The 23,636-nt window shown below is 35.3% G+C and overlaps 1 protein-coding gene across 4 annotated transcripts in view; it reads left to right on the forward strand.

Moving 5' to 3' along the window:
* The window catches only part of LOC120539252 (kinesin light chain 2-like), a 57,698-nt gene that overhangs the window by 10,976 nt on the left and 23,086 nt on the right, over positions 1–23,636 (forward strand). For all 4 annotated transcript variants that reach the window (XM_039769149.1, XM_039769150.1, XM_039769153.1 and 1 more), the window contains exons 2-6: positions 9,851–10,121; positions 10,263–10,493; positions 11,493–11,565; positions 15,082–15,304; positions 17,109–17,196. In XM_039769149.1, coding sequence (XP_039625083.1) covers positions 9,873–10,121; positions 10,263–10,493; positions 11,493–11,565; positions 15,082–15,304; positions 17,109–17,196 — 864 coding nt within the window. In that variant the 5' untranslated portion in view covers positions 9,851–9,872. The remainder of the gene's footprint in view (positions 1–9,850; positions 10,122–10,262; positions 10,494–11,492; positions 11,566–15,081; positions 15,305–17,108; positions 17,197–23,636) is intronic.

Genomic DNA, 23,636 nt, shown 5'->3' on the forward strand with positions numbered 1-23,636 from the left:
AAGAGTTATTGTTTTTTTTTTAGGGCTATAGCCCAGTGAGTACTACAGAGGTGAAGAAACCTCAGAGCTGACTGTGCTACCTTTAGGTTGTTTATTGACAGTCTTCACATGTTAATTGTCGTCTTTTTCAATGATAACGTTAGTTTTGATGATTATCCTGAAAGAGGCAGACATGATATATAGGGTATACACAGACTCATAACAGATTGCTGCTGTCGCAGATTTTCTCAGTTGGATACTTATTGAAGTGAATTATTTTGGAGGTGAACGCATAACAAAGTGTATTGCGTACTCATTCAAGAAATGAAGGTGCATGTGGAACATGTTCTGAATACAAATGAAGGCACTAATTGATAAGGTGTAGAAGCCAAAATGTTTATTGATGGGCACCACTCAATATATCCAAAGTGTAAGACTGAAGGATCAGCTGTGTGGTTGATACTAAAGGGATCACATTCTGATTTATTGCAGTTAACGTGAAGGCATTTGGCCACCCAGATACTGTACTGACATAATTACAGTAGGCAGCAGATCTGGCCTAGAGTGAGTTACATCTCATTGCGTCTGATTACAATGTCTCTAACAAGGACAGACAGACTTATTAGTTGCTTGGTGCACTCATGCAAAGAACAGTAACCGTTTCCTTCTCTGCAACTTGATGTTGCATAGAGGTGACCCTCTCATCCACCAAAGCAAACACCAGCTCTTCAGCACCCAGCTGGAAGCTTGGGGGGATTGTCACACTCACACAGGTGCTCTCCTATTGAGCAATTTCAGAGAAGGAGAGAGCCAATACACCACACTTGATTGAGAGGTCTGTTGGCAGAAGCAGTGCTATGCATAGAGTCAAATCTGATTACATCCACAAGTGGAAGGATGAGGGTCAGGTACAAAGTCAGTGGGACAGGCAAAAGATTAATAAATCCAGGCAGTGGAAAATTTTAAAATTGTTCAGTGTTAATAAACAGAAAATGTACCACTTAGAAAGGCCACACTGAACAAATTAGATGCTTATGTAAGTTAGCAGCAACAAATGTTAAAATAAAGTTATTGTAAGCCACTGTGACATTTTAGGATGCAGTTTAAGTGCCCAAGTAAGTTGTTCATTTAATTATTATATTTTTTTAAGCAGTAGGCACACTTTCCTTTATAACATATTGTCCCACCTTAATCCTGGTTGTTCTAGTTGTACTGGCTAAACCAGTTACTGTTTTTTTTTTGTATACATTTATAACTAAAGTTGTGGTTGATAAAGTGCTCTATTTTGTATTTTTATGTAGGAATAAGTGCCAAGGTCAAAAGAGAATCTTAATTTACAGCATTTTGTAGTTAATTTTCAGTATTTACGTATTTTAGACAGTTTTTTTAAATATCTGTTGACTATGTGGGGGAGCAAAGCAAGACAGTAAATAACACTGCCTATAGAGGGTTGCAGATAGCTACAGATTGAGAAAGCAGGAGCTTATGTACCAGACAGAGACATATTGAAAGAACTGCTGTGCATCTGTCTCCATTTAAAGTATGGTACATTTCATCAGCTATTTAAGACCTCAAAATTTTGAAGATGAGACACCCAAGACCACGAAATGTTGACATCGGGATGGCCAACGTATGGTAGGACAGTCCAGAAACACGTTCTGATTAAAAATATTAGATGTATATTTGGGGTGAAGTGAAAAAAATGGTAACAAACTTTCACCCAGTGTTCTAACCTGCTTATACAGTTTTTGCTGTGGAAAGCTGAGACATTATTATTTATTTTTCATTGCTTTATTTTAGAATATTATCTTTCAAAGACAAAGCTGTATCTTGTGTTTGGTCTTTTGCACTTTTATATCATGAAAAGCATGCCATGTATATAAAACATTCTATTACATAGGTCAAATGGGTTGGTATTCTGAAACTATTTAATTGTTTCAGTAATGGTTAACTTTGGCATGCTGCTTGCTGAAGTTGTTACATATATATTATTTTTTCACTTTATGCATACCAAAGATATCAAAGAGAAAAAAATATTTATTGCATAAGAAATACTTCCTCAGATATAAAAATTGATGTGAAATAGTGATGTTTAATAAGTACTGCATGGAATGTCAAAAGATGGACATCCAGAGCAGGGTACTGCATCACCTGAACTGGAGTGTAGTAGAGTCCGTTCCACCTGTTCTTCGATAATTTCAAAAATAGAGTCTAAAAGGGCCACCAATATTGTAATTTCTTCTGATAAATCATCAATTCTCTCTCTGAAATACGTAATATCTTCGGCAGAATCCATTTCATCGGCAGTAGTACACATTTTTCTAATTAATTCTTGTACTTCGATTCACCAATCAGTAATTAGAGGGCGTGTTAGAGCCCACCCTCTCAACTTTGACGAGTGAAAGTGACAGTTTTATTTCAAGTCATATTTCATGACGGTTTGCAGGAATGTTACGGACAAAATGAAATAAATAAATAAGCAACAAAAAACATTTCGTGACACATTTATTTATTTATCCTCACATTTCACAGTACTTTTATTTATTTACGCATTTATTTATTTATTTTATTTTGTCCGAAATATTCCTCCATACTTGAGCTGCATGCAACAGTCTGCGTGATATGATCTCTCGCCAAGACCCTACAAGCCTGGAGGGTAACAAAATATTTACAACTTGTATTTTAAAATAACAAGAGTGTAATAAGTTTATTAAGTGCTTTCTCAGAGGGTAGAGTATAGATTCTAGCAAAGAAGGCACCCTGTTATTGGTTGGATTGTATTCTTTCAGTCATAGTCATGGAAGAACTGAATCTTCATTCCAGAGTTTTTACAGACTGAAGCAAATTCTTCATTTGTAATTGCCTCCATGTGTCCCTTATGTTCTGAAGCTTATTGGAAACCATCTGACTAACAGGAGGCTACTATCACCATGTTCCTTGCTGGGGTATTTTTTACAAGGTTGATGATCTGCACATGGATTATAGTTTTTATTGTATTGTGCCAGAGATCCTTGCTGTCAGTGTTTTGCTTTGCAAATTCCAAGCATGCAAGTTATGTGACCGCTTCTCAGGAGTGCTTTTCTCATAGGTATTGTGGTTGAAATTTAACATCTTATTAAAGAAAGAAACATCCTCTAATATTGTATCTTTTAATTACTCCTCAGCAAAATGCCTTGGAGGGAGCATTCTTCAGAAGCAGTCCGTTACAGCATGGTTAGAATGGTCAGAGAAACAAAGGATAGAGGTTCATTTTATAAACTGTTGAATTTACATACAGTGTTAATCAATGCATACATTTTACTCTGTTTGGTTTGTTGGTTTACACCAAAATATTTATATAGAATAAAAGTCTATTATATTATATTCTGGTTCTTCTTATACCTTTTGAGATGAGACACCACCCTTGAAATTTCTGTGCATATTACAACTGTCCATTCTCATTTATAGGACATCTGCTGATTTCTTAGTCACATCTTAGTCATCCTTCAGTACATTTTATATATTACATCAACCTTTCTTCTGGTACATTCTTTATTAACTTGACCATCTCAGTATTTTTCCTAAACCAAATCTTACATTTCAGTGTACATTTTGTTGTTCACTTGACCTTAATTTGGTTTCCCAGATTTATTAACCCTTTATGCTATTTGTTTAAGACGAATGCTATGTTACCTTTAAATTATTCTTCCACAGTATTGTGCTCTAAACATTGTTGTTATGTTCATAGATGGGTTCTCCGTTTATTTATTGTACAAAGGCTCTTTTGAGTACTTCATCTGAAATTATAGTATGAATAACACTAAAAAGAGTCTGAGTAGATCTGTGCTCTTTTCAAATTGTCTAATTAACTTGACACTGTTCTTTGGACTGTTTCAGCCTGTAGAAAAGATTCAGATTTGTGTTTCAGTGCATGTCTACACACGTTTGGATCACAATGTTGTACAGACCGCTTCTTGCTTTCAAGGCTAGAGGGTCTGATTTGATAAGTGCTGGTACAGTTTATGCGTAAACTTTTTATATACAGGCAAACACAAAACTTCGTTTAGAATTTGGTGTACCAATCCATGCTTCTATGTGCTGAACCCCTGAGGTCAATTTGTAAGCCATAACATACCAAAGGGGGTTAATATTCATTAAATCAAAACAGCTAAATATATTTTGAATTTAAAAGCTATTTAGAAATATAACCTTTATATAATTTAGTGAGGACTACAGATTTATTCATTAATTTTGACATGGGTTTAAATGACGGTGCCCATGCAGATGGCACAATTTAAAACTAGAGTTAGTGTATATAATGTGTACTTTATATTTTCCCTAGTAATCTGTGATTTGATTGCGACCTGGAATCACATTGAGATTTTAACTTCTTGACACCTACATGACTTTCATTTGACTTAGTTTTATTTTAAAAATATATAGTGAAACTTAGGTATGCTATAAGGTGTACATTTAATCTACCGTACAGTTTGTGTCCTGCTCAGGGCATTTATTGAGACTGTAATATGCCCAGTACACTTTATTCCCTAAGAGAAAGTTCATTCTTTTGTCTTACTGTTTTGCACACTATAGAAACTTCAGTTCAATAGCATGCTCTTAAAAAAACTCTTGAACTTTTTTGGGGTGAACTGGGGTACATTTTGTTTGAAGATTACATGGTCACATTTACATTTAGACTAACACACTGCATGTTTTAGAGGTTCTTCATACTGTTCAAAGATATGCTGTCACATTTCTTTAAGACTCTTAAATTGAATCGTTGCAGTATAGTTCTATGGCTTCATGTTTTGTGCTCATTGCTGGCAGAAGAGACTTCGGCTCCCACTGACCTATAATGCAAATGAACAGTCACAATTATCAGTGATTCTTACGCATTGGATTATCTAGCCATTTCCTTCTCTTACATTTTCCTGGAAACACAATTTGGTTAAGTAATTGAGTGGTTGGATTGACATATTCCTAAATTGCTGAACTTTTAATACATTATTAAAGTTTGGAAGGCCAAGAAAGGCATTTGTTAGTTAAAATTGTATGCTACCTAGATAGTTTGTTGCTCCATATAAAGCTGCAATGGATAACACATGCTCAGTAAATGGATGGCTTATATTATTGTGCCACATTGATGAGACCATACACAGTTCTAAATTAGGAAACATTCATTATTTTTGCAATAATTAATCTCGCTACCATTAGACACATTGTACAGCAGTTTAAAAAAATGTAGCTTCTTGTAGCTTGGAAGATCAATATAAATGATCTCATCTAACTTGTAAAACATATTTCAGTACATCCCTATTTATATAATATCATTAGGAGATTGAAGTAAATTATGACAGTTTGTTTGGATTACTGAAAAAAAATGTCATTTCAGTCACACAGGTTATGGAGTGCTGGAATAAATCATACAGCACTGGCATGCTTCTAATGTACCAAATGTTTCCCTTTATGATCTGTACTTGGTGTACATGATTTAATGAATTGTTGCAACAAAGAAAAAATTCTAATGCTTCACCACTTTCTGAGAATATGTTATTGCAGTTGACAGCTTCAGTCAGAAGTATTTACTCTCAATTGCATGTTTTCACCATATATTTCCTTCTTTTAATTCATTACCGGCTATTCAATATATGGTAAATGCATGGTGATATTGTTGTGTCATTTGGATATCTATTCAACAAAAAAGTTATTTTTGGATATGAAACAAATAAAATCAAGATAAGAAAAAGGATACAGGCGGAACTTGAACTAAGAAGCTACTGAGTTGGATTTGGTATTTTATGTGCTACTCTGCAACTGCCATAAACTGGCATTAAATTTGCCTTTTCTGACTATTAAATGCTAAACATCATGACAGCATTCTCAGATTTTTTTCAAATAAATTAACTTTTTTTGATGAGGTTGAATTTTTTTGTACCTCAGGATTATGAAATTCATCCATTGGTTAAAACGGTTTTTCCTTCAGTTGTGAGCAAATAGCCAAGAATTTCTTGTCAGTCAGTGAGTCAAATAAGGACATGTATCTTTCTCTGTAGCTGTATCTGTAGAAATGAATTTTTAATTTTTTGTGGAGCGCATTTATATCTCCATATTTCCATTTATAGTTTTAATCTATATATGCTCCCAATCTCTCTATATATTTACTTTGCATCTCTCTCTCTCTCTAGATTCAAATGTATATATAATGTATATTTGTCAATGTGTTATTTAATTTTTTTTATTTTTAATAAATTAGAAAAAATTCTTAAATATTGTTTTTGCTGTGTCATTCAGGGTGATTTGAGTGTTGCTTGATTAAGGAAAAAAATAATTAAAATGTTTTTTGCATAAGGCTACAGAATGCAAAGTTGACTGACTGACTCATTCACTCATCAACAAAAACAATACTTCCTGTGAAATTTGGCAGGATGGTACATCTAGGGATTTTGTAGGTATCTGCTCCGATTGGCTGGGTGTGTTGTTAATGGGCTCCAAATATCTGCAGAAATTTCTCAAAGCGCTAAACTGCAGTCGTCACATTTTTTTTTTTTAAAAAACCTTCTACATCTCACAAGAAGGCTGTCAGGCACTCATATTTTGCCTTTGAATCATCATAATAACATTAATGAATACCGCTAAGTTGGCTGAGAAGACAGAGGGGATACACACTGTATATACAGTGCTGGTCAAATGGCTTAACATCAAGTGTGATCCAGTCCTCCCTTTGATTTATTAATTCTTTATCTGCACCTGTGGACACCACCCCACCAAATCTTCCACTTGTGGAACGTCATCTTTAAAACTTCCATGTAAAGGTACAATATTTCCACCTACTGCTAGAATGCCAAAAATGTTATTGCCTACACTAACCATATTTATAGTTCACAATATTGCATCTTTTCCATTGCCTTTTGTGGCCTAATTAATTTTCCACAGTTACGTATACCAAATACTGGAATAGGGTTTGATTTTGTCTCGTACACACAATTCTGAAACGTGTACACTGAGTACTGAAACTATATATTATCTTTTGTGCTAGTAAATGGTCATTGAACTTTATTAACTTTTACAGTGTTTTCTTTTTCTGGTCGTGACCATACTTGCAACGTATGTTGATGTTTTGTCTCATACACTATATACAAACATTTCTTGACTTAACAGTAACAGACCTATAACAGCTAAAAAAAAATCAAGAAGGTTGTGAATTTGTGTGTGTTTTATGCTGTAAATGCCCAGCGGAGCAGCATCAATGTGTGAGCATTACTCTGGTTTACACTGTGTAGTGAAGTTGTACCAAAAATCTCAATAGACATTATTCTCCATATAATACAGAAAAATCTGTTCATTGTTATTTTACAGGTAGGTTCCATTAAACATTGATTTATATTCCAGTGCATTTTTTACATGTAATTCCTTTCTCAAAACCACTTAATCCAATTCTTGGCACCCTGGCTCAAGGAGGTGTGTTGCATCTTAGTATGCCATATATGCATTTTAGTATATAATACAAGCATTTTATACGTTTAATTTACTGCATGGGCTACCTAAATATGCACCTTGCAAACATCATTGCTTTTTGTAATAAAGTAAAACACAGTTTAGTTACAACTTTACTGTTTGGCCATGGCTATGGTATAAAAAAAAACCTGAAGCTTCAACATAAAACTGGAACATATCACAGCAAGCATAGGATAACAGGCAGGAGGAAACACATTCTCAAAATTCCTATTATTACTACTGATAACCTGCTTCAGTTCTAAAGAACAGACTTTCCTGTTGTGTCCTGTAACATTTTGTTTCAAATTGATTATCTGCAAAAGCCAGTACATAGTAACTGAGGCCCACTGTCATAGAACATGTCAGAACTTTAGCTAGTTTGTGCGTTTGTTTGTGTGTGTACACACATATATATTTCCATTGCTTATATACTGTAAATAGTATTTTTCATGTAATCATGTCTTTTGAAGTAGTTAGCAGTTGTATGGACTAATTGTAGTGCACAAACCAACACACATTGCAGGCCTCTTAATTCTATTTTATATACTGATAGTTGGTTAAAGCTTTGTAGTGGTCATGTAGGATTTATACTTGGGCATGAAATTTTTCAGTTATGTTGTAATAATTGGGGTCCAGTCTATAGAAGTGACTTGTTGCAGTCCTTAATACATACTGTATAATTTATACCACCAATATTACCAACACCCTCTGAACCCCACCTTATCAACCCAATTGACCCCCACCCATCCACCTTCCTTCCTTCCCCTCCCCTCCTTATCCTCTTTAATAAAACCCTTGTGTGCGTCCAGGTGTTCATATGTGTGTCTTCTGGTGAAGTGCGCATGCACTGGGCCACACGGCACGTGTTCAGTCTCTTCCTGTGCATTCCCTGTGTGTGCAGAGAGAGAGAGAGAGAGAGACGCACACAGGTGTGTGCGCGAGAAAGACACAGACAGACAGACGCACACATACACACGCGAGCGAGACACACACACACACACACACAGGCGACAGACAGACAGGCTCGCGCAAGAACGAACGAAAGAAAGAATGAAAGACAGACAGACAGACACACACACACAGAGGGCGCGCAAGAGTGAGAGAGAGAGAGACAGCCAGACACACACAGGCGAGAGAGACACACACACACACACATTGTGTTGTAACATTGTTGCAATGTTACTTTTCTTGGTTGTGTATTAAATTACAGATTTTTCAAATGTTCATTTTTTTCCCTGTGCTTAAAACTCATTAAAAAAAGTGTTTTTAGCGAGCGGGTCGTAAGGCTATAGCGCAAACTCTTGCAGTGTTAGTTTTTCTCTGTTGTTCAAGGTTTTCTTAGTGTTATTCAATGTTTTTACATTTAGTTTACTATTACGCTGTGCATTCAATGGTATAATTAACTATATTTGTGCTTAAAAACTTAAAAAAAATATTTACATACAGTTCATAGGTCTGGAATGGATTAATTGTATTAACATAAAATCCTATGGTGGAAATTACTTTGGTTCACGACCAAATCAGGTTCCACTGTATTACTGTCAGACAAAATTACAGGCATTTTACAGAAATACAAACCAGTATTACTAAGGGAGAAAATTAAAGGCACACAATACAGTGATGCATATTACAGCCACATACAAGGTCCATTGCCATTTAATACAGACTGTTCCTACTAATGTTTATGCACTACTGTTCTAGTGCCCATTATTGTAACAGGCTTAATGTCTAGTTTGCTATAAATTGCCTTTAAGTCTAATCATTTGCCTCTGATGATGATTCTTCGTGGGAGTCGAAAGCTTAAGATACGTGATTCATTTTCTCCCTTTGTGGATTTCCAGCTACAAATATGCAAATAAAATCACAAACCTTCTCTTCCATATATATCTGCCCCTCAGCCTTCTGCCACTATAATAAATAAAAAAATAAAAAATATATATATATATATATATATATAACATGTATACCTGGGCTACAAAAATGATCTTCATTATAACATTATACCAAAAAAAGTGCAACTTTTATTCTTTTGCACATGTATAGCTGTACCATGTTAGTCCTAACTAATATGATTGCTGCCAAGGTAGTTTCTTGTGCTCAGAACCATAATTGTCATATGCAAAGGAAATGAAATGAGCCATGTTGCTTTCTCAGGCTCTCAAGAGATGATAAGGAATATAAATGAGCAGGATGGGTGGTAATGAATACTTCATTATCCTGGAATAACCAAACAAGTGAAAAGAGGTTAGAGATGGTGACGTGTTTGTAATATAAAACATGTCATTGGATTCTAGCCTTATAATAAGCTGTTCGTTTGCTCATTAAATATAAACTTGATTATAAAAACTTGTTCCATAAGGTTCATGGTTTTGATCACTTTTCTCTTTTATCATGGTAGGTGAAGGAAAGAATTGGGTGCCATGTCAACAATGGTATACCCACGTGATGAAAAGCTGGAGAAGCTGACACAGGATGAGATAGTGCTTAATACTAAGGCTGTGATCCAGGGTCTGGAAACATTGAAGAATGAGCACAACTCAATTCTTTCCACATTACTGGAAACCATGAAAACTCTGGAAAGGGAACAAGAGGCCAGTGTGGTGCAAGAGAAATCTGGCTTGTTACGCAAGTCCTTAGATGCCATTGAGCTGGGACTGGGAGAGGCACAGGTAGGTGGAGCTTGTCTGGTAGTAATAAAGAACAAGTCATGGTATTCAGAAGTATTTGTCTGGAGCTGTAATTTTCACCTGTTTCATACTCTTTTTGTAAATTTTGCCAACTTAGCTGGTTGTGCTACTTCTTACCAACAGGTTATCATTGCCCTTTCCAGTCACCTGAGTGCTGTAGAGTCAGAAAAGCAGAAGCTAAGGGCCCAAGTGCGGCGCCTTGTCCAGGAAAATCAGTGGCTGAGGGATGAATTGGCCAACACCCAACAGAAACTGCAGAGAAGTGAGCAAACTGTAGCACAGCTGGAAGAGGAAAAGAAGCACCTGGAATTCATGAATCAGATTAAGAAATTTGATGAGGATGTGTCCCCTTCGGTATGAACTGGCCAAAAACCCTTCATTGATTTATTTATTTAAACCTTTGTTACCTAAATGGCTGCAATATGTATAGCTAATAGCCAGTAACTTGTGAAAATGTCTGATGCATGTAATCTAGTATTCTCCGGATAAATTAATTTTTGATCAAGACTGATCAACATTATTTTTCATTACTGTATTACTTAATTAATGTATATCATTTGCAGCAGATGTGCATCTTTCTCATATAACAATGGCTGGGCCAGCCAGTTTTCTTTGGATTTCATCCAGGCTTTTGTACTGTACCAAGTGGGGTATATCCCCTAGCCTTTAGAAGAAAGATAATTAGCAGGTTAATGAATCATTTAGTACTTCAAGAAATGCAAATTATATACTGTGTCTTTCTTAAACTCATTTAGTCCACTTCATTGTTAAGGTTTTTTGGGCAGAGTGTAGTTTATCATGGCAGCAATGTCACAAACCAGAAAGTATTCCTGGAGAAAGCTCATTCAAACACTCACAACACTTGCACAGGGTGAATTTTGATTCATCATTTAACATATAGGTTTTCAGGCAATGAAAATCCATGTGGACCAAGGGGTGATGTGGTAACAATGCCCAAAAAACAATAAGGACCAGTAATTGAACCCAAGGCACTGGATTCATGACGTAGCAGTGCTAGTGCACCATTGTACTGACCGAAATTGATTGAAATTAAACTTGTAAAATAAAAAAAAATTACAAACTGCATACTAATTATGTATAAGATGATTTTATATTTTGGCTATATAGTACTACATGATCGTTTTGACAAAAAAACTCATTTGTTTTGCTCAATGCACAATGCCTAAAAGTCTGAAAAATGTAAAAATATATGCTTAGCCAATAAAAGGTGTCATTTTGCTTGACTTCTCACTACATCCATAATGGCTAACATGGTACAACACCTTAGTACTACAAAATATATGCCTAATCTAAATTAAAATGTATAAATCGGGGTTCTTTTTGTTTGACTAGGATGAGAAGAGTAATGAGACCACAAAGGATAGCCTTGATGACCTCTTTCCCAATGATGATGACCAAGGCCAAGGTGAGTCTTTATTATGTCTTGTGGAGTGCTGCTGTTTATTAGGTTCCTGACTCATTAATATAAATAAAATTTACTCTAAAACTTAGTCTATTCATATTTTTGCACATTACTGAGTATGAATCCTATATGCTATTTTATTTACAGTGGGTATATCTTGTAATGTAATGAATTTATATGTAGATTGTTGAACTGTGTTTTATAGAATGTAGTACATAACATTCATTTTTTTGGATCATAATGTTGCTTTAATCATGGCATCTAATATTTTCAGTGTAAATGTGCTTATCTTTTAAAGGTGTTGTTCAGATTAACCACTGAACTTGACCACAGTATGTAGTAGTTATAATTGAATGGTTTAATTGATGTGGTAGAGGTGTTCTCTTACTGCTTAGACAAGCAAATACAAACCAACTGATAAAACAGAAATATTACCAGTCAGTTGAGTTGGACATCATTGAAATTTTCCTATTGTCAAATTATCTCTGGAATACTTCACAGTATGTGACATTACTTGGAAATGGGACAGAGAATATTTCAAAGGAACACGTTTATATCTAATGTAAAGTAGAAGGCAAGTATTAACACTTCAGCATTGGAAAAACAAAGAGGAAACTTGAAGTAGTCTTGAGCTTTTCATGAGACTTTCAGCTGAAGAGCTATGCAGCATTTCAGTATGCACAAGTAGCACCACTAGTAGGGCCCTGTCTAGAGGCATGTAACCTGAGCTGTAGTGTGGAGTGTCATACAGCCCATACTACATGAAAGTTATTTACATAACTACAAACTACTTTTTTGGGAAGGCCCATGCACCATTTGTTAGTAGGCAAGGAGGCAAATAATTTAAATTACTAAGCTCAAGTTAGATGATATAACTGTTTACCTTGAATGATCTGCAAAATTTCTTAATGTATCCCTTTATGAAAAAATATCAGAAGTATTTACATTTTAGCTGTTATCTGGAAGTTCAGTAATAATTTTTTAATTTGAAGTTCTTGGTGTCGTCAGCTGATAGAAGGACAGGGCTCAAAAGAAATGGTACTTTCCTTAGACAAGCCTGGAACGTGACCTTTGGAAGAGCATATATGACAATGGTTCATCTACTAGAGTTTCTCTGAACTGGTTGGGAATCAGCGTTTAAGGGTTTATATGTAAAAAGAATATCAATTACTGTACATTAATTTTTATAAAATAGATCATTTTGCAATCATGTATGTATATACAGTGTTTTTATATTTGGTGTTAATGTCTTTTTTATGGGCATCACAGTGAGTAGCGCTGCTGCCTCGCAGTTAGGAGACCTGGGTTCGCTTCTCAGGTCCTCCCTGCGCAGAGTCTGCATGTTCTCCCCATGTCTGTGTGGGTTTCCTCTGGGTGCTCTGGTTTCCTCCCACAGTCCAAAGACATGCAGGTTAGGTGCATTGGCGATTCTAAATTGCCCCTAGTGTGTGTGTGTGTGTGTGTGTGTGTGTGTGTGTGTGTGTGTGTGTGTGCGCGGCCTGTGGTGGGCGTGTGCCCTGTCCGGGGTTTGTTTCCTGCCTTGCGCTCTGTTTTGGCTGGGATTGGCTCCAGCACATCCCCGTGACCCTGTAGTTAGGATATAGTGGGTTGGATAATGGATGGATGTCTTTCTTATCTTTCTAATGTTTCCTTAAACTTTCTACTAAGAAAAAAGTAAGAGCTTAGATTCTGATGTTATATAAAACTGCACTTTATTAATAATGAAAATCTGATAAAGACTGCAGTTTTGATTTAAAAAATGTGACCACACTGCAGTTATTTTTCACATTTGTTAAACTAGTTGAGAATTTCTTGATTTTTTTTTTTTGTAAATCCAAGGTTATCCAAAAATAATATTTAGTAGAATGTCTTTTTGTTTTGTGGCCAGTGAGAATATAATCCTTTTAAAATTTTTTATTGTCTTTTTGTTTTGTGGCCAGTGAGAATATAATCCTTTTAAAATTTTTTATAGTGAACAAGGTCATCCCGGGGTCAAACTAAATGTACACAATTGGCTGGTTCTTATAACAGCACAATTAGCTGCTTTTTTTGATGTCTGCTTGTTCACTGATCCTTGGGATAGTCAGCTAAAGTATGTGATTAGAAAATCTAGTGTCTAACCTTAGATCTATATGAAAGATATGGAAAAAATAAGACCAAAAGCTGTAGTTTATTAATAAATATTGAAAGAAATATACAGTAAATTACAAATATTTAACTTGAAATTATTTGTAGCAAGGATTGTGAAAATAATGTACACTTAAGAAGAAAATACAGGATTTTTAAAGTAGATCCTTTTTAAATTTAATCACAGTGGCTTTCCTGACTTTTATTCCATTGGGAAGGCAGTAAAAACGTATGAAAAACTGTTAACGGCAACAAAGTCACCCCTTAAAGCTATCATGTGCCTGCACTTGTGTAAAATAAAGGCTTAACAATGTATTGGCTGTCTAGTAAAGTATATAATAAAAATACTAAGGTCAGTGTGTGATTCCATCTGTCTGAGCTATCTGATGGGTCAGCCTAGTTTTGGTGTGATTAGTCAGATCAGCTTTGCCGAGGTGGTTGAAAGGAATTTTGAGAGTGAGACACACAAGGGGGAGTAAGGGTGTAGGATGTATGCTGAAAGCCACTTTCAAAGATGGCAAGTATAAAAGTGGACAGGAGGCGAATAAAGAAAGTCTGAGAAGCAGGCTTTATGGCTCGAGACAGGACACGCCGTTCAAGAGGGGTTTCAGATACATGTGGATAGCAAGGAAAGGCACTGAAAGTACACATAGAGTAAGAGATATTCAACATTTTTAAATGTATTCTATTACGTGAATTCGACAGGTAACATAGTTGGTATTAAACAAAGACCATTAAATTTGTGCTTTATAATGTAACTTAGAGACCTTTACCTTGAGGACAATTTAATTTACTTTCTGCTATAAAAAAGTGTTCTTTGAGTTTCCTGTTTTTGTGGGAAAGCACAGAGAAAATGAAAGGCAATGCCTGCCTGCTAGTCTGCTTGCACTGTATTTAGAAGAGTCACTAAGAGGTTTATAGCTGCATGAAGACTTATTTTTTTAAAAAGCATCCCATGACCTTTCTGTGAACAAAAAAAGTCTCTGCTGCTCTCTTTATTTACTTAAACAGTGTTTAAATGCATAAACACTAAAACAACCATCCTGTCTGTCTGTCTGTCTGTTATATATCTGATGATACATGCAACTTTAAACCTTGATGCTAACATGAACTATATGAATTTTTCTGCAACTTCTACGATGTTTTAAACACTGATGAAAGAAATCATTTAATACAATGTATATAATTACTTACACATGTTGCATGGTTATAAGAAAAACTAGAGGAATGCAATATCCTTAATGCAAAGCATTTCAGAATATGCAGTTAAAAGCACTGATGGATATAAAGTATCCTTTGTATTATTCAGAGTGGTTATAATGGCTTATGTTTCACAAACCAGAGAAATTTTGCAGAATGTTAATTCTAATGTATCCATTTTTGTCCACACAGCACAGCCTCCAAGCAGCGGGGATGTGGCTGCACAGCATGGGGGGTATGAGATTCCAGCTCGTTTGCGGACCCTTCACAATTTGGTGATTCAGTATGCTTCACAAGGTCGTTATGAGGTTGCAGTACCACTCTGCAAACAGGCATTAGAGGACTTGGAGAAAACATCAGGCCATGACCACCCTGATGTGGCAACTATGTTGAACATTCTAGCTCTTGTATACAGGTTGGAATCTTTGCTTGTGTTGCTACTTTGTTGTTTTGTCATCCTAATACAGGAACTATTTTTTTATGTTTTTTAGTAAACAAATATTGTTGCAGACTCCACATATTTTATCAAAAGTAGATTAGGCAATACAACAAGATGAGTAGATACGGAATGAAATTTTAATTGTAAATCTAAGATTTGAGGCACATCCAGTTTCACTAACTAAGAAATGCAGCAATGCTCACCATGAAGATCAACACAGGAAAGAGGGCTTTCCAAGGGTCATTTGTTTGTGGTGGCCTTGGGCAAGCAAAACCTGTTCCTGAAGAAATTTGACAAACAAACATGATGATGCCACACATTTTCTTTCCAGTTTTGTTGGCTGACATATTAATTAATAGGTACACAATTTAAATTTAGGCAAATAATTGTTTTTGTTTTTATTTATGTGCAATTTTGAAACCATAGCCAAATAATTACAATATGGAAGTAGTTCTTGATGGACTATTGGGGATTTTCCCAAACATAAGGTTGAGTGTTTGGGGAGTAGAGCTGTGAGCACTTTAACCCCTAAAGAATTTTATAAGTAATTAGTGTCACAGTTCTAGGGTTCAGTGTGCAGAAAAATTTAAATATGCCCTATGCATTTAATGAACTAGACATACTGAAAGGTAACACATTATGATAACACTTTATGGTAACACTTTAACATTCTTAAAGTTTTCAATGTATATTTTCATTTTTCTCATCTTTATACTAGATTTTACAAACTATATATGGTAAAGTCCAAAAATATACCACAGAAACCAAAATACAGTATAATCGCCCTCATTTGACTTTTGCAGCACATAGAAAGCTCAAAACCAAAGCAATGTGAAAAGTGTTTTGTTTTAAACATGACTTCAAGAAAACATTTTATGAACAGACACAGGGTGAGAATTCAAGTGATTAAGATGTCTAAGATGACTACTACTGAGGTTATGGACCCTTTCAACTAAATACAGTTAAATAGGGTCCTTTGGAAGAGAAGTGTGAATTATGGTTTAAATTTATATACTATGACTAAATCAGCCTCGTTTAATCCTATTATTCCTCTGTAGTTGTAACCTGAATAGTGCCTGCTTAAAAAATGGCTTGAATTACAATGTCTGTACAATTGCCTACTGTAACATGCCCAGGAATGGATGCCTCATACTTTTACATCCAGATTTGGAAATCTTTCTTACTAATACAAAAATGTAAAATTGACTATCAGGAAGTTTTTCATTAAACACACCTTATAGCTGATTTCTAACAAAAGCTACATTTTCTAAATAACAACTAAAAATCTTAACAGTAGCAACATCCTATATTATTCAGGTAGCTAATGAAGTACATATTACGAAGGAAATCACTTACTCATCGCAAAGACCATTTTGTATTTTAAATCTTTCAAAATTCCAAAGAGTTATACTTGGAAGAAAATTTGATTTTATTATTTTTGTTTTTACTTTTATTGAATTTATTTAAAGCATGTAATATTCCATACAATCAAGTCAAACTTAACAAAACTAAATTCACATCAGCCCCCCACCCATGAGAAATGTTTATTTTATTTTGATAGATTTGAGATGTACTCCAAAGTGCATCTTTTTTGAAAGTGGAAAATTTCCATAATCAACGAAGTAAAGTAATATAAATCAATTTTTAAACATTGTTTAGCTGATTGATGTTGCACAGTTTATCTGGTTAGATATAATCTAGGAGCATAAATATAATTACTTCTTTTTTGGTTTTTTTTTTTTAAATAAATCTCAGTACAGTATAATTGTTTTATCAACAGAGATCAGAATAAATACAAGGAGGCTGCACACTTACTTAATGATGCCCTTGCAATTCGGGAAAAGACTCTTGGGAAGGACCACCCTGCAGTAAGTTTTGTAATAAGTTTGGATTACTTTTCTATCAGTGTAAAGCATCAGCCATATGCATTAGAAGGGAAGTATTATATAAAGATAAATAACCTAGCAAACGTTCTGTATATTATAAATTCTTCTCTAATAGTTTATTTTAGAAGATTAACTAATGTCAATTAGGGTATATAAGTTCCTTTATGTTACATTTTGAAAAGAAATCATTCTGAAGAATAGTTTTCATATACAGGCTCTGAAATTACCACTTTGGCATTTGACATGCTTTTGTTTGCTATCATGAAAGACTTAACATTCACAAAACCTGTTCTGAAATGGCCAGTACACAACATGTGAGTTAGTAGTCCTGAGTGTACCAGTCCAAGGAGCTAGTGTGTTAACACATATGGCACACTTGCTAAAGTGGCGTTGGAACTTGGTGTCTGGTTTATTTATTTTTGGCAATCAGAATTATTAACTATTACATGAGAATATGTGTTATAAAATTAAATATAAGTCTACTGCAATAACAAAACCGATTCCAGATATTCAGGGCAATGTTTAGTTTGTTTATTGCTAGTGATAATTTCTAATAAATCTTGAAATATTATGCATTTCTTATCTGAGACCATTCATTTCTCATTTTAGAAAGTAAATCACTATAAATCATTATGCTCTACTGATACAACTCTTGGCAATTAAATCCATTAATTTTAGCGAGTGAAGATTAAATTACATTTATTTTTTCACTATGATATTTTAATGGAGACTAATGCAAGAAACTCAATGCTGGAAGTCCTCAAAGTACTGTATGTCTGACAGACCATTTCATATGTCAATGTTAATAATAAATTGCAAATTAGAATAGCTTCAGAACTAACTACTGAGATCTCTAATATGCTAATCTAATATTCAAGTATATGCTGTGAAAAAATTTAGTAGTTGAAGTAATATTTTTTGTGTATGAAGTACAATGAAATTCTTACTTGCATGCCCAACCAACGTACAACATGCCACCACCCTCTAGTGCCATAATAAACAATGTTTTATAGTACATTTCATAATATGCCATCCAAAAAAATATACATTTTTATAATCTTGCTTACTCCATATTGCCTTTAGTTATGACTGAGAAAAAAATGTTAATCTCAAGTTTTTATGGAGAACAAAGGTAACAAATTGCTGATACAATAGGCGTAAATTGGGACTGACACCGAACAACCGCAAACAATATCAAAATGTCCATAAAAACCTGACATTATTCATATATCACAATCCACCTATCAGGTATCCAGTTTTATAGTCCAAATGTGTTTTTTTTGACTGAAATATTGTTAAATAAATCACTTCTTGAAAATGTGCTTGTACACAACTGGTGTTTGTTGAAATGGATGTGAGGTTTTGAATTAAAGACCTACCTCTCTCCTCATTCATTGGTCATTAAGACACAAATTCTGTGCTTCAGGATTTTTCATGGGCTGTTTGAGAAACTGCAGCAGTGAGCAGACCTTAGGATGTCTAAATTATCTTGGATATGCATAAATGTGAGGCATATTTTCCACCTCATAATGTTTAACTTTTTAATTTGTAGTTGTATAGGTCTCGCAGATGATACTCTGAAATGTTATCACATAAAGTGGATGGTAGGCAGTGAATTATTTGGACTATTACCAGGCAGGACATCTGACTATGAATGAATGAGTGAGAGGGGGAGTTGGGTCTTCAGTACAAATGCTCATTTTCCCTTTAGTGTGTTCCACTTTCACTCACAAGAAGAATTTCAAAAAATCATTAACAATATCTTGACAAAAATACATGTATTTGGGATGTTGTGAACAGTTGTTGAGTGCCTATGAGTAATTTCACTTGTTTTATTGTTTGCTTTGTTCAGCTTTGCTCCCCATTGATGCCTATTGTAACTGTAATTTTGTTTCCTTCAGCTACATAAATTAAATTGGAACATCCTCAATCTTTCTTATGAAATTTTTGGCCTTGTTTGATGCTATTTATCCATTTTGCCCACTAAGGGCCTCATACCCCTCAGAACACAACTCAGATTTTCACAACATATTTCATGTAGGTTGCCTTTGGTTCAACTTAATATACAGACTAGTGTTGCATTTCAGAAACTTAATAGTTAAGGGGTTGTTATAATGCATAAGCAACCCAAACACTGTGCATTATTCCAAAAACTGCATATCATTTAAAAATGACTATATCTGCTTTGATTAAATTTTGTATTTTTGTTATAGTGTGTACAATTTAAATTATAGACTTCGTGGAGTTTTAAAATTTCAATGGTAAGATGTAATAGTACACCACAATAACCACACATTACTACAAAATAGCTGAGTGGATTTTCATTAACATTTGCACTTATAATACAGTTACCCCAACTTAACACCCAGAATTTCTGCAGTTTCATCGGGTTTTCATCATGAACAGGAGTTCAATAGGGTAAACAACAAATAAAATGGTAGTTTTACCCGGCTTGCATCACCATCAATTATTCAACAAGCCACCCAATTCATGATATTAACATCCATTCATATCATATGAAACATATATTTATGAAACCACACTAAATGAGAAAAAAAAAAGCAGCATTCATTGCTCGAACCCAGCAAAGAGTTACGACGATTATTTAATCCAAACATACACAAAAAGAACAATTTCTCACCTAATGAGAACAAAGAAACTGATTGAGTGATAGTGTAAATGATGGATGGGACAGTTGCGATTTAGCCAGCAATGACAAAAGGATCAACGGGCTTAAAAAAAAAACAACACATACAAATATTGACTTATTACATTGAGTCATTACACCAATGTGCTTGGACAATGATAGGTACTTTGGCTATACCACATAAAGCTGAACGTGTGTTTGTTTGCCCAGTATGCAAATCCACATTGTTGAACCTACTCCTGGCAGATTTCAAGAGATTCCACATTTGTACAGGGAATATATTCTGTGCTTCATTGCAAATTTTTATATTATTATTACCACATTTATTTTAACTTCACCTGTTTGTTGTCTGGTACAAATCTTGTAATCGATATTTAACCCACTTCCTATTGTCCAAATGACTTGAAATTTTGCACACTCATCAATCAACATTCAAAAAACAGTTCTTCAAATCTTAGCAAAAGTGCCCACACTTTTATTTTACGAGTGATGTATGAGAGACTTATTTTTTACTTTTTAGTACACTTTTTAACTTAATATAAGCGGGGTTTTTAAAAAGTGTATATATATTGTGAACCCAGCCCGGACACAGACAGGCGGACATGTTGTTAAAACACCACCACACGTTTATTTACACAATATTTACAATTACTGGTCACAAAGACCCCCAGTTCAAAGGTCACTCAGACCCCAGTCACGTGCACAAACACCCCAAACACAGTCCTGGCCTCACAATGCCTTGTCTTCGGGCCGCCTCCACAGCTCCTCTGTGCTTCGTCCTTCCACCTCCCGACTCCAGCCTCGAATGAATGGAGACGGCCCCTTTTATATGGTACCCGGATGAGCACCAGGTGTTCCCGGCATTCCTCCTCTGGCCACGCCCCAGCGTGGCGGAAGTGCCGGCTGTCCTCCCGGCTGCTCTCCGGCGCCGTCATATCTCCCCCCAGCACTTCCTGGTGTGGCGGAAGTGCTGGGGTAACAGGTCCCAAGGCATTGGGCGCCTCCTGGCGGTGACCACGGGCCCCTACAGGGTGGGGCTTCCATGCCCTGTACCCGTGGCCCCCAAAGCAACCCGGAAGGCAACCCCCACGTGATCCAGGATGGGTGCAGACCCACATCCGGTCCTTCATGTCGTCCCGCCGGGTCATGGCCCCTGGCATCCCTGACAATATATATATATATATATATATATATATATATATATATATATATATATATATATATAAAATCTCGTTTTTTTTTTTTTTCTTTTGGGGAAACATTTAGTGACTGTAACTGCAGTTTATTCCACCCGAGCAACTGCTAGTTTACCATAAAACATGAGATTAACAGTTTATATTAGGCTCTAACTGCAAACAACATCATTTTTTTTAAATATCATTTTTGTGTTGACTATTTCTTTAGTAGAAATATGAAACAGCTTACCTGATGGACTCCTTCACTGCTTCAGTATGTACCAGTAAGAGGAGGTTGCAATTACAAACAAAATTCATCTTCTGACTGCTACAAAAATAGTGCAACTAATTTTTATGTTGTGTCACTAATTATGAGTATAAAGTAAAAACTAATAAGGTTCTGGCTCGACAAGGCCCTTAAATGGAAGTGTGGAGTACATTTGTAGACATAACAGCATACTGGAGAAAAAAGATAGTGAACATAAAGAAATAACTAATACATTTAAGGAATAATATAAATCTCTATACATATTGGTGTGTAATGAAGGGGAAGCTCACGCTGTGATTCACTCATAAAACTAGAACTGTCACAGTTTGATGCGCTGCTCATACAGGAAGTGGACATACCACTGAGGCTCATCAAAAATCAAAGAAGCAGTAAATGCAGTGCAGTGTGGAAAAGCTGCAGGTACAGATGGCTGTTCAGTAGGATTTCATAAAAAAAAACAATTTGTTAAATTAGCTTCGTTGATGGTAGCCGTGTTTGTGCAAGCTAGAGAAGGTAACATGCTATCCTATACTCTGCCTTAGGCATCGATCACTGTCTTTGCAAACGAGAATAAAGACCTTCATCAATACATAATGTCACAGAACAAATGTATTATTGATCAATGATGTTAAAGTATTGGCATATGTTTTCATGAAAAGAACAGAACGTGTCCCCTTCAATAATACCCCAAACTGCATTTCTTAAAGACAGATATCTATTGTCAAAGTTTCATTGATCGTTTAATGATCTATATATTTCTTTAATATCTTAGCTTCCAGAGGTCTTGTTATTGGTGAATGCAGATAAAGTATTTGATAACAGTGGAAAAGAGACTTTTTTTCACAGCACTATGAACATGTGGGTAAGGATTCAGTGATGTACTTGGATGAAGCTACTAAATTCCAATATAATATCATTTAATATCAGAGCATACAAGTAGGTAGGACTGTCAGGTGTGCCCAGTGCATTTTTGCAAGTGTTTTTTGAACTGTTAAATATCTGTCTTTGTTAACAGTCCCAATTAAAATGAATTATAAGAGGAAAAATAAAAAGTATCCCACTGTGCTGATGACATAGTTCTCTCCATCAACTGATCTTTAAAAATCTGTTAAATTAATTTTAATTTCAAAATTAATCTGAATAAAAATCATACTTTTCACAGTCATCTTACTCACCATATTATAGTAGAACACTTTACACTGATTGTCTCTAAAGAGTTCAGGTATTTGTAAGTTACAGGAACCAGGAAATTCAAAGACTGAAATTTTTGCAACTTTTGCTAATGAGATAAAATGCTGATTTATGCTGTTATAATTGATCATTCTCAGAAACTGATTAGTTTGATGGTGTGAGTCATTTCTTGGGTTAATTACCTGCTTGGAATGAGGAAACAGTAAAATGTATGTTTTTACTGTGTCAGAGGTCAGAGTTTTGTACGCTAAGCCTTTCCACCACTTATGTGGGCACTATCTGTGTGTGGTCTTTGGGACAAAAAAAAAAACCAAACCAAGCTGTTTTACTATCTTGGTGAACTTACAGAGGTGTCAGCTAAGTGGGCGAGGACAGGTCGTATCTTATCCGAGATGGACGTTTTGTCAAGTGCAGCTATGGCACAAATTGATTAGGACAGGCTGGGAACCTGTTTCAGGTAAACGTATGGTAGCTCATTGTGTGAACATACAACGTCCATGCACCACAAAGCTGAGTTTGTCTGATTGGGTTGAATGAGAAGTGAGGTGCATGCAAGCGATGAAAAAATTAAAAAGTGCATCTGCAGGGTGCAAAAAGATGACCCTGTACATGATGCAATTTTTTGATTGATGTCATGTTTAAATATTTGAATTCATACATTAAAAAAGACAAGATTGTCTTTACAGTGCATCTGCTTAATGGAGTGGAATGTGAATAATTTTGCCCTACAATGGCATGGTACATCTACCAGGGTTGGTTTCTGCCTTATACCAGATGCAACGTGATATTCTCTGGCTTTGAGCAATCCTATAAATTCATTAAGCAGATTTGGAAATAGATGGATGAATAGATTAAAAAGGAGACATTTTTAATGAATGCTAACAGACCAGCCTGCAGCCTTTGTATACTGCAGTACTTCTAAAATATGCCTCACTTCTACAAAAAAAAAAAAAAAGCCTGCCTGTATTGGCCACTGTAAAATGGCCAAGTGTGAAATTGTGCAGGAATGTAGCCTGGACAGATTGCCCAAGAATGAAATGTACTGATTTATTTTAGCTTTTGAGTATGCTTCTCCATTCAAATTCAGTTTAAATAATCAATTTCTCACTGTCATGTACAAAATCATATTGAACTCCCAAAT

This window comes from Polypterus senegalus, chromosome 11, assembly GCF_016835505.1.
Source record: "Polypterus senegalus isolate Bchr_013 chromosome 11, ASM1683550v1, whole genome shotgun sequence".
Lineage (NCBI taxonomy): Eukaryota > Metazoa > Chordata > Cladistia > Polypteriformes > Polypteridae > Polypterus > Polypterus senegalus.